Source organism: Dermacentor silvarum, chromosome 1, assembly GCF_013339745.2.
Source record: "Dermacentor silvarum isolate Dsil-2018 chromosome 1, BIME_Dsil_1.4, whole genome shotgun sequence".
Lineage (NCBI taxonomy): Eukaryota > Metazoa > Arthropoda > Arachnida > Ixodida > Ixodidae > Dermacentor > Dermacentor silvarum.
The window spans coordinates 419,773,937-419,786,859 of record NC_051154.1 but is presented as its reverse complement, the minus strand read 5'-3'; the positions used below and the strand labels follow the sequence as shown (position 1 = coordinate 419,786,859).

The 12,923-nt window shown below is 45.0% G+C and overlaps 1 protein-coding gene across 4 annotated transcripts in view; it reads left to right on the top strand.

Moving 5' to 3' along the window:
- Positions 1-12,923, top strand: part of LOC119437613 (choline transporter-like protein 4) — a 629,795-nt gene that overhangs the window by 521,257 nt on the left and 95,615 nt on the right. For all 4 annotated transcript variants that reach the window (XM_037704613.2, XM_037704614.2, XM_049660742.1 and 1 more), the window contains one exon: positions 8,503-8,744. In XM_037704613.2, the coding sequence (XP_037560541.1) occupies positions 8,503-8,744 (242 nt within the window). The remainder of the gene's footprint in view (positions 1-8,502; positions 8,745-12,923) is intronic.

The window sequence follows — 12,923 nt, the reverse complement described above, 5'->3', positions numbered from 1 at the left end:
TAAATAATGCTTTCAAATATTTTAGATATTGCAGGAAGTACTGAAATTGGTCTGTAGTTAGATAGAGCGTTTACGTCACCACCTTTGTATATTGCAGTAACTTTAGCGATTTTCAATTGTTTAGGAAATACACCAGTAGTAAAAGTGAGGTTAATTATATAGCTAAGAACTTCGCATATCAATGGCGATATCAACTTTATTTCATTTGAGCCAAGTTCGTCAACACCAGGAGTTACATTATTTTTAAGCTTGTTTATTATATTTGAGATTTCATTTGGGTCAGTAGGTCGTAAGAAAAGAGATTGACTCAGTGTTGCATCCATTGGCATTGTGCCATCGCACACGTTTACATTGGTGTTATAGGAACCTGCATCAACAAAATGCGTGTTTATTGCATTAGCTAGCCCTTCACCACTGAGGGTTTCACCATTAACTACGAGTTGCGTAATTTTATCGCTGGTTTTCTTTCTTGAAGTTGTCGAGTTTACAGCCTCCCATATTCGACGTGGATTGTTATATACGCCCTCAAAAAGATTCTGGTAGTAGTGCCGTTTCGCTTTCCTTAAGTCGGTAGTTAAAGCATTACGGTACTTTTTGAATTCTGACAATGTAGCTGGGTCTCGTGAATGAATAAAGTTATGGTATAGCCGGTTTTTTATTTTGATACGTTGATAAAGCTGAGCGTTAATCCATGGTTTCCTTAGTTTCTTTCTAGTACGAGAGGACAACTTTATTACTGGAAATGCAGCATTAAAGGAATCGGGTAGTAAAGAATAGAATTTTTCATAAGCTACGTTTGGATTATCTTCATTATGTATTTCACTCCAGTCAATCAGCTCAACTAGGCGATAAAATTCTTTTTGGGTTTCAGGGTTTATGGCTCGCCGCCCTTCTCCTTCATGTTTTTGTTTGGCTTGGCACTTTGAAATTGAAAGAAGCAGAAACACAGGCAAATGATCGCTTAGATCATACGAAAATATTCCACTGTTAAGTTCCTGTGCATTAGCGTTTGTTATGCAAACATCCAAAATTGTCGCAGTTTGCTGTGTAAGTCTAGTTGGCTGCCGTATATAGTTTGCGAAGCCATATGTTGATAAGACTGTCTCAAAGTTTTCTACGTAAGGATCATTGGAAGCTAAGTCAATATTGATGTCTCCCATTATTACGCAGGATGTGTTAGAAAAGACAGGGGATGCCAACACCAAATCCATGAATTCTAAGAAGCGACCTTTGTGTCCCATCGGTGGCCGGTAAAAAGTGACCACCACTGTTTTTGCAATACGTAAGCATAAACATTCAAAATCAGCGTTCATAGTTGAGAAATCATCTAACAGCTCGTAGGACAAAGTATCCCTAAAGTACACAGCCAACCCTCCGCCCTTCTTTTGTTTACGACAGAGATGTTCAGATCGGTAGCCCGGAAAGTGGGGTTTAGTGTCATCATCGGACAGCCATGTTTCAGTGAACATTAAAATGTCAAACTGAACGGACAAAGAATGCAAAAAAGCAGCAATGTCATCTTCTTTTGGTCGAATACTTCGACAGTTTGCATGCATTGCAGAAACAAACTTGCCACAAGAAAAATCACGATTAAAATCATCAACCGTGTAGTAACTGCAATTGTCGTCTGGGTACATCATCATGAAGAAAATAACAAAAAGCCATTAGTTCTCCTCAGTCTTTAACCGTTGATTTTATCCAAGTCTCCTTCATGAGCAATATGAATAATATCGGATCCTTCATCTTTACGCACAAGCACTTTGCCTCCAGAGGTCCAGGCAAATTTCCATTTGGCTGCCTTTTTCTTTTTGATCGCATCTGAGAGCAGTGCCTTGTTTTTTGGCGTCAAATGCTCATTCACAAAAATCGGAGTTTTTCCTTCCAGATCAAGCATCGAAGTGTCAATCTTCTTCTTTCTGCACTTTGATAGCAGGTCATTGCGCTTACTCCGCCTTACAAAGCGAACAACTATGTTCCTGGCATCCGGTTTAGGAGTGCGCACCCAGTGACACGTGTCAATGTCAACCATGCTATCAATGCTTTCCCCTACAATCTCGCCTATTCTGTTTATCACTGAAAGCGGGTCGTTCCCATCTGGGACGCCCCTTATTTCGAGGTTGTTCAAACGCTGGTATTGCTCAAGATCTTCACATCTTTGTGTTAGCCGAGCGTTTTCGCCTTTCAGTTTTGTGTTCTGCCTGAGCAATTCCTGCATTTCAACTCTCAAGTTCTTAATCTCAGTTGCAATATCTTTGACATCATTACAGATGTCAGTGCAATAGGATACACCTTTCTTAAGCTCCCGCATTTCTTCTCTAAAATCACGCCTAAAATTCTCAAATGCTTTAGTCATCTCACGCAAATCTTTTGAGTTTCCAGCGTCCTGCTCCGAAGGAGCACCGCCCCCCTTTGCAGCATTCTTTCCAGAATCCTTTCCCGCCATTGGTCAAGCAAGCGCAGGCACAATACAGTACAGGTAACCACAATGAATTGTTTGGCAGCAGTGCACTTCAAAGTTCTACAAAACCTATGGCACAAAGTTCCTCACCTGCAAAGGCAGAGAACGATAGGAATCAGATCCGTGCTGTACGTGCACCACTGCCAAACTGTGTAAAGCAGGCGATGGGGCCACTTTTATAGTGTGCGTTGTCTTCTAGATGCTGCCGTCGTTGTAGTCACGGGGCCAGGATTCCGGCGCAGGCGCACTATCCGACGATCGTGTTGCAGCCCTCAGTGAAGGTGTAGCTTGATAATCCGATGCGACGTGGGCATACTGCAAAGGCAGAGAACGATAGGAATCAGATCCGTGCTGTACGTGCACCACTGCCAAACTGTGTAAAGCAGGCGATGGGGCCACTTTTATAGCGTGCATTGTCTTCTAGATGCTGCCGTCGTTGTAGTCACGGGGCCAGGATTCCGGCGCAGGCGCACTATCCGACGATCGTGTTGCAGCCCTCAGTGAAGGTGTAGCTTGATAATCCGATGCGACGTGGGCATGCTGCAAAGGCAGAGAACGATAGGAATCAGATCCGTGCTGTACGTGCACCACTGCCAAACTGTGTAAAGCAGGCGATGGGGCCACTTTTATAGCGTGCGTTGTCTTCTAGATGCTGCCGTCGTTGTAGTCACGGGGCCAGGATTCCGGCGCAGGCGCACTATCCGACGATCGTGTTGCAGCCCTCAGTGAAGGTGTAGCTTGATAATCCGATGCGACGTGGGCATACTGCAAAGGCAGAGAACGATAGGAATCAGATCCGTGCTGTACGTGCACCACTGCCAAACAAATATATATATACCCCACAAAGCAAACCTAAATGGCATTCCAGCTGTCAGAAAAAGGTTTGCTATAGCCTTAGTACTGCATGCATATATAGCTATATAACTCAATCTAATTACTTTGAATAGGTTCATACACAGGAAATATGATTTTCCCGTTGGTTGCATTCTAGTTTATTCCTATTGGTAGTCCAATTAGACTTAGTAGTTGGGAATGTAAAGTGGGCCTAGTTGGTTCAAACTGGCAAGTCCAATTCGACTCTATTGGTTGCATCCCTGACTCAATCGTAACCAGTTGGAGGTAATGATTTCCCACTTAGTTGGAACCAAGTCCAATTGGACTGAATTGGTTTCATTTTAACTCAATCGTAACCAGTTGGAACTAGGGATTTTCCAATTGGTTCCAATCAGGTCCAGTTCATTACAATGGGCAACTCCACTTGGTTCTTCCTCTGACCCAGTCGTAACCATTTGGAAGTAAGGATTTTTCAATCGGTTCCTATTGGTCCCACTTGATTCCTATTGGAAAAGCCAGTTGGAGTCAATTGTTTTTTTTTTTTGTTGTTGTTGTTTTTTTGACTGGGCGGTGTCTCCAAGCATCGTACAATGTGATACTTTCCTACGAGCCACAGCTTAACACTTTAAGGCTCTGTGTACACCATTGTGTATGTAAAGATTGTGCATCAACAGCAAAAGCATTAATTAAAGTAATGATATTTATAATATGTGTTGCATACATCTTGAAGCACTTTGAATTGTGCTGCAAGCTTGAATAAAATTTGTTAAATGTTTTAGTAAAATGAGTGGCAAGGTAGGGGGGTTCTTGCTCAATGTGCGTATATCGTTGTATGGAGCGGGTTCACTTCTTTCATTGTTTTTCACCTTGTTTTGCACCAGACATAATCTTCAAGTGGCTGGATAGGTGCTGCCTGTTCTTTGAGGCCGTAAATGATTAAGTTATTTCTACGGCTCCGATTTTCAAAATCATCAACTTTGTCTTCAAGGGATGCTAATTTTTGTTGCATTTGAGTCATAGAATCCTCAATTTCTTTCACTTGTTTAGGCAATGAAGAAAATTTATTCATGTGACGCTCAATGGCATCAACTCGTTCTGCTAGCGTGCCAAATGTTTCTACTAAATCTTTCTGATTGGCCTGTACATCCTCAATAGCTGCTTTCATTGTTTTTTGGCCAGCGAGTAGCTCGGATAGCATTTCCTTTTCCATAAGAGGACCAGGATTAGCTTCAACGTCACCGCAAACCAACAGATCAACAGGTATAGGTGCGACACAAGCAAAAAGACAGTGGGCAAGGCAGCAGCAGCAGGAAACGGTTATCATTACGATAACATGGAGCAGGAAAGTACCTACTAACCTGTATCGCAAGGCAAAGCGGATTACAGTAAAAGCTCGATGATACGAATCTCACGGGGTCAAGAAAAATATTCATATTAGCCGAAATTCGTATCATCGAAACACAATTAAAACTACTGTCGAATCTCGATAATTCGAACTCGAAGGGGCCCGAAAATTTGTTCGAATTAAAAGGACGTATTTTTGAAGTATTCGTGCACCATAGCACGATGCACGAAAGGTCCAAATCGTGAAATATCGCGGCGCGCAAGCGCATAGCAAGCGCGGGCCACGAAACTGCCCACGCCGGCTAACGGTCGCTTCGCTTCCCGATAACGACAGAAAACGAAGCTTCAGGGAGCGAGCGGGCGGCGCCGGCACACGGGTCGGGTGCGCACGGAGACCGTCGAAGGTGAGGGAGGAGGGCGGCAGGGAAGCGGATTTGGCCGCGTCAACTCCGCCGCTTCGGTGGCTCCCCTCGCCCTCCCTCTCAACTCCCTCGTAGCTCTCTCACCTTCGACTCCGTGCGCACATCTCCGTGCGCGCCCGCCGCCGTGCTGGCGCCAGCTTATTTTAGCCGCCCCCTGAAGTTTCGTTTTCTGCCCTTATCGGGAAGCGAGCATTTGCGGGCGTGGCAGTTTCGTTGGCCCGACTGTGCCTCCGCCGCTGCCTCCCTCTGCGCTGCTGCCACAGCGTGCAAGGTCAACATGTGACTAGAAAATAGAGGAGATGGGTTCACTGCCATTTTATCGGCGTGGCTGAGACGTCTGCACTAGTGTGTGCTAGAATACGGTTGTCTAGAACACTCTAGTCGGCACGTACACGCTTGTTCCGGCGCGATGCAGAAATGGCGACCTTGCAATTTGAGAGAGAAGGAAATTTCCGCCGCGGGTTCTTTTTTTTCCCCGTTCCTTCGCGCGCGGCATTGAGGGGTCTCTCCTGAGCTTTTGCGCTATGGCGGTGTCGGAGCAATGCCGGTCGGAGGCGCCGCCGCGTGATTTGGCGCGCTGCTAAGCGCATTGTCGGTGCGCGGTATGTTCGAAATAAGCGTGTTCGAATTCGCTTGCTTCGCGTTGACGTTGAAGGAAAGCACATTTTTCATGATACTCTCGCTCTACAACAATTGTGCTCAGTGTTGACGTTGCGAGGCCTAGCTCCTTAGCCAACTCCGTCCGCTTCCTCTTGGGATCCTCATCCACCTTTCGAAAAATGTCTAATTTCTCTTTAAAGGAGAGTGCTTTCCGCTTGCGAGACATAGCTCGCTGCGACTAGGCAAAATGGCGCAAACGCGAAGAACGCGGCCCGAAGCGCAGCAGCCACTCCATCTGACGGCTTGCAGAAAAGGAGAAAAAGTACAAAAGCACCAAAAGCGCCACCGCTTCTATCTCTTCGCGCCCAGTCGCGGAGTCTGCGCTGTCCGGCGCCGCGCCTCCGCACCAAAAGAGAAGAGAAAGCGCGTGACTGCGCGATGTTCTCTTTCGCGGCCGTCGGTGGGGCGGCGTTTATTCGTATCAACCGACGCAGGCTGAAAATCGATTCGTAACAACCGTTCTCGAGCACGTTGCAAAGTAATGAGGCTCGGCCGGGACCACAGAAAAATTCGTATCATCCGGAAATTCGTATTAGCCGTGATCGTATGATCGAGCTTTTACTGTACTGAGCATGCTGCCTTCTCTGCTGCTGACAAGCCCACTGCTGTGAAATTAACTTGCCCGTAGATTTAAAGGCTCCGAAGTGATCATGGGAACCGACGTCACTCAGGGATGATTCCACGTGGACGTTATGATGAAAGGGGACGTTGTTTCCTCGATCCAGCAGCGATCGTTCACAGGTGATGATAAGCAGCCCTCGTTAGGCCAGCCAGACGAGGTGACGTCATCGTCCTGAGCCAGCCCCGGGAAGACGGTGCACACCGCAGGACATTCACCAAGAAGAAGCGCCAAGACCTGTATCGCAAGGCAAAGCGGATTACTGAGCATGCTGCCTTCTCTTCTGCTGACAAGCCCACTGAATCTCAACTAGTGCGCATTTATGCGCACTAGTTGAGGTTCTTCACTATCCACTCTTCCCACATTTTGTCTCGATATGCTTGTGCAACTTTGGTTCATTTATTACAACGCATAAATTTATCATCTCTGTTGCAACATGCGATGACAAATTTGCCTCTGCAGTACTAAATTTACGTGACCTCTGCATTCAGATGCGGCATAAGATGCGAGAACAGTACAGATTGGCCATGTACATGAACATAATGAATGGGAGACAAAGGGCTTTAGGTCGCAACAATGCAATGCAGGAACGAGGAAATGTATCAGCAGGGTTGCACTGTATTTTCCCAACCAGACAGGTAATTCTGTCGAAATGTTTAGCTTCAAGTCTATACGTGCAGACTTCAGACAAGAGGCAGTGCAACTTGCAAAGAACTGACCTTTTAAAAGCGGCACACCGCCACTTCCGAAGAATACCCCCTGGAGAAGGAGCTGAATTGGTTCCGAAACGTCGGGCTAGTAAATTTCCTTATTTGGTTGGAGTCAATCTCTAAGTCTTAATCTCTAAGTCTTAGTCTTAATACATGTGGGTGTGTGTCACGGCCTCTTCATTATGTTGCTGCTGGAGGTTGTGGCTTTATACTCCGAAATGACACATAAGGGCATTTGGATGACCCAAAATATTAAACACTGTTGCAATCTCCTACCTAAATGTGAATTTATGTAATTCCTAAATTTGCATCTTCTGTGGTTGTGGCAACTGGCATTCTTCTGGAGCTGCTCTCTTCTGTTTCAATTAAGTGTATTTTCTATATCAGTGATACAGTTGAAACTTGCTATAACGAACTCGTAGTCGATGCAATAATAGCAACGTTATGTCCGATATTTTTTTAAAGTATATATTCCTTGCATGCTGATATCAGTGAGACATATTTTAAGTTTACTTCATTATATCCAATAATTTGTTATATTGGTGTTTGTTATTTTAAGGTCTGATTGTACTTTATAAGGGGTGGGTTACAATGATATTGGTAAAAAAGAGAGCTAATTTATAGACAGCTTTGCTCAAAATGGTTAGTGACTCGCTGTTTAAATAAAGTGTTGTCATAGTGTTATCATAGCAACACTATCAGGAGGAAGGCCATTCCAGTCTGGCACAGCCCGGGCAGCCAAGGAGGTTGAAACTTGATGCTGACTGATGGATGGTCCAGTAAGGTGTTTATGAAGTTAGTACTGTTTAAGAACTTGGGGCAGAGGCGGGGGATTCGATAATGACAAGAGTCTAAGCATCAGCGATGTAATGCGTGTGTCACCGAGCGATGTGCAGTGTGTCAACGAGGTGTGGGTCCCATGCTGCTGAAGCATTTTCACCGCACGAGTGATTTGTAGGCAAGTAGCTTGATGCTTGCTTCGGCACGTGGTGGAGATGACATTTCAGGAAGCCTAGTGTTATCTTTTATAAGCCAATATTGTATTAGTTACACCAGGTCAGATTGTACGATACAGTATTTCTTTTCTATTTGGAAACAAAGAATAAACTTCTTGAATCAATCAGTAACGCCTAGGCACGAACTGATTGCAAGGGCAAGTTAGTAATCGCATACCGAAACTCGAAGGTATAGTGGCTGTGTGAGAACGACATTATTTTACACTGAATGATATTCAGTGTCATTACAAAGTGTCACACCATTCAGAAATGTTAGTAAGATCACTCTGAAGGGCAGTTTTATTGCACATGGTGCAATAGATGACACTGTTATCTATCTTGCTTCTAAGTAGTACAGCAGAGCTGCCATGTACTGGCATTAACACCTTTAAGAGAATGCCTACAAGGTACAAATTTGTTGAGTTGGGAAGAGGTCTGACCTGTTTTTGCCATCTTGCAGGAGGCCAACAAGACATCTTCGCTGTCCCATCTCAAGTGCCAGTTCACGCAGTATGTGGCCAACCAGCACCTGTCACGGCTGCAGATCTACAACTTCATTGGCCTCATCTGGGGCATGTTCTTCATAGTGGGGCTGGGTCAGGTGGCACTGGCTGCAGCCTTCGCCTCCTACTACTGGGCCTTTCGCAAACCACAGGATGTTCCTTTCTTTGCTGTGCTCCATGGACTATGGATCACTGTCCGGTATGCAATATTTTCCTTGCTTCTTATGGGCTCACAGGCCAATATGCTCTAAAGCAACCGAGAAACCCAAGAAATGTACAAGCAGTGGGGAAAGCGAAGGATGTGATGCCTAATAATCCGAAATGGCAGTAGAAATAAAACTATGGCATAGGACCTTAAGCTCTTTCTAGCTGTACAGGATTTCTGTAAACATCCATTGGATAAAAGAAATTATATGAACCAAAAAACAGTAAAGTGAGCTTCTCAATTACAGCTCTGAGCAAATCAGCAGTCAACAGAAGAAGCTTGCTAGAAGTGAAAATGAAGCCTTTAAGATACATGTCTCTGTACAGTTGATTCTGGATTTATCGAACTCAAAGGTGAACGCAAAATTGTTCTTTGGAGCGAAAAACTTGGTTAAATCGCGAATTCCGGTTATATGGAGGTTTAAAGTTTCAGTTCTAAAGATCATTTCGCAAATTCCGAAAACATTCCTGGTACATAGTATCGTGTCAGTAATCAATTATAAATAAATTTCAAGAAAGTCAGGCCATAATAGCATGGTTTTGAGTGCTAGCGCACGTGGGGCAGATGGCATTGAGAGCAATGCATCGGTGTGGCTCATGGCATCCGAGCTTAGTGTGTTGCATCACACGGCGCCTTAAATCTTGGACGCCTTGGCTGACTGCGCTTAGTGCCCGCAGCCGTCATCGGATGGCGCCCTCAAAATGTTGTTGGGCTGCTAAGCATGAGGTCGCAGGATCGAATCCAGGCCACGGCGGCTGCATGCGAAAACACCTGTGTACTTAGATTTAGGTGCATGTTAAAGAACCCTAGGTGGTCCAAATTATTCCAGAGTCCCAATTACGGCATGCTTCATAATCAAATCTTGGTTTTGGCATGTAAAACCCCATAATTTAATTTTTTATATTTAAAAAAAAAGTCACAGCGATCGATTGCAATAGCAAATTAGTGGACAAATACAAATATACAAAGTAAGTATAGTAGTTTTATTGGCCATATATAATGGTAAATTCTTTGCTGGCGTAACCTATTGCTCCTCGCCTGTACTCCTACTCCTCCCTTTTCCTTCTCCTGTACCCTCTACCGCCGAGACGAGGGGTATCTGAGGCCGATGTCGTACCGCGGGGTAGGCGGGGACATGTGCAACTCTCATTGGTGTCCGAAAACAACGGTGGTAGAATAGGAGAGGTAGCCAGACGGCGCCGCTCCGTTGATGCGCCGCGCATGACGCGACGGCTCTCGAGTTGCCGCCGCTTTGCGTAAGGTAGCAGGAGGGGTAGTCTGGGCTCATTTCACTGCTCCGCCGTACTTGAAAGTACGTATAGCCGGCGGGCGTCGCGAGTATTCAAGCTGTGTTACAGTGAAGCTGTATACCTCTACTAGCCAAGGAAATTTTCGCGTCGTTGGCGTAAGCAAAAAAACGTCACAGTAAGCAAGCGGCTCGTGCTCGGCACGCGCTCGTCCCGAGCGTGTGCCGAGCGTCCCGCGTTCGTCGTTGTCGTCTTCCATAGCTGACTGCGTTGCCGCTCATCATTCCAGCGTAGAATTTCACTTCTCTTCTGTCGTCATATTGGGGAGGCCACGTTTACGACGTTATGAGCCATTGGTTAAGGCAGTATGAGCCCATTAGCAGTGCATCACTGCATGCTTTGCGCTTCCCCAGGTTTCACATTAGTGAAGCTGAATTTCGCTCAGTGGGTCATTTGACACTTATGCATATTATTTAATTTACCTCTCAAACCGAGCCTATGACTTAACTCGTGCTATGTAATAACTAATAAAAACTAAAACAGTGAAAAAGGCGTCCATAACGGACAAATTGCTGAGGGAGTTAAAGAAAAAAAAATGATGGTTTCACAGCATACAGCTCAGCACTCGTTTTCAAAAGAAAAGCCACAACACAAGCATCAAAACCACATGATGGATAAGGCGCGTGTGAACAATGGGAACACCCTCCGATGCATTCCTGTAAAGATAAGGTTTGCAGCTGCTTCAAAAAGGGTTGACATCATCCAAAACCCTCGTGTGAAGTGCAAACCATATAATGTATGCTAATGACGTCTGCAAATAATGCAAAGCACGTTCCTTCTCCTGCGTGTGTTTCCCGGTAAAGATTATGGTTGCATAAGCTACTCCAAGTGGAAAAGTACCCAACAGCATAGAAATCCCGTAGTGACGTCACCATGGTCTAGCAACTCATTCAGGTTATTCCAGGCTACCATGGGTAGACCACGGAAATTAAAGACGACAGAAGAACAGCATGAATATAATGTCGTTGTGAAGCAATAAAGGGTGTGGTTAAGTAGATTTCACTTGTCTCTGGTTTCACTCTTTGTAGAGCCACGTGCGTTAATTAAAGTGACGTCACAATGGGTAATCATTGTCGATGTCGTTTAAAGCTTCGCTGTACAACCACCTTCACAACGTGGATTGGAGCCACAGTTTTTTTATTTTTTTTTTATTTTTTTTATTTTTATTTTTTTTTTACGTCTGACTTTTGAGAAAGAGTTTGGCGTCGTAGTGCCGTACACCAGAGAGGTCTTCAATACCACTGAATAGTTACAGTCGCTTAAAATGGACTTTTCACGCAGATTTACGCTTGCAGCGTGACTTCAGACGCGTCGTTTAATGCTCATTTATTTGATTGTTTTATTTCTTTATTTTGCCGGATAACACAGCTTGGTTCTGAGAACTATACGGTGACTAATGCGTCATTGCCAGATGAATCACACTTCAAACGAATATATTTTTTGATATGTTCACGATGGAGTACACATGTTTCTTCTTCCCCATTAGAATATTAATTCTTTATTAACATGTACGACTATGCAGAAACACTATTTACTGTTTTCTGAAAACAATATATATATATATATATAATATTGTTACTACTATTATTAATGAAAAACATTAGGGTCGAGAAATCGTAAGTTGCCAAGCACATTATATATTGAAAGATTAAATCACTGGGAGGACCGGCTGATTTAAAATGCAACGTTCATTGACGCTTTCTGCAACACCATGATACTCACTGTAGAAGCTTCAGCGTGCGCGATCTGTCTGCAGTGTGCATCCCAAGTGAAGTCCTTTGTGCCGCATCTACAGCGGTCACTGCGGCTTCACTTACTGCGTGTCTCACGCCGTTTCTGTTTGTTGTTGCTCAGAGTGGTCGGCCGCGAGCACGAAGGCGCGGCGGCACCACTGTGTCTACACAGAACGGCGTCTACTCCCGTCTTTTGCAGTCTCCAACATTTTGTAGGCACGTGCATGTTTGCACTTGCCATCTGACACTACTAACGCAGGCGCCTGATAATAATTGCGATAATAACCAACACAGTGAAAGCTTGCGATGCGCGTCTTTGAGCCCATAAAACCCCTGTCGCCACCTGGCGACTGCTGTAGAAACTCGAGAGGTACCGCGACACGCTTACGGCGCTCGTTTGGCCACCTCTCCTATTCTACCACCGTGGCCTTGATACCCCAACCGCGCCTCGGCGGTGGAGGGTGCGGGAGAAGGAAAAGGGAGGAAGAGGAGGAGTATGGGCGAGGATAAATAGGTTATGCCAGCGAGGAATTTACCATCGAGGTCTGACTCGAGGTCTAATATCGAGGTCTGACTCGTAATTTCAAGTTCACAGCAAACCCTCATTATAACGAAGTGCCATTGATGGTGAAAAAATTCTTTATAAGCAATAATTCGATACAAGCGACTGCTCCATAGAAGCTAAAAAAATAGAGCTGAAATGGCACAACTCTGCAGAAGTCTTAGTGCTTCAATATTCAATGAAGCAAACCTTTATGAAGGTGGAAAAAGAGTGGTCATCTGGGTCTGCCAGGTGTTTTTGCCAGGCGCCAGTAGTGCCTGGTGCAATTTGTTTAGGCACTGCATTGGGTCATGGTGCCTGTGTATTCAATTTTGCTTTGCAGCAGACGAAGGCTCTCCTGTCTCTGCGCCACTGTTGATATTCTCAAGGATGTTCGTCCATCGGCTCTTCATCCTCATCGAGGCCACAAAGAACCATGTCTACTGTTTTGGCATCTGTAGCTGGGGTGACGACAGGAACATCGGCATCAGCCATTGTGAATGAGTCCAAGTTGCCTTTCACCTCTTCACCAACGATTCTGTGCTCAGCTTCGTAGAGATCATTGCAAACCTAGTGATCATCGTCAGGCTCA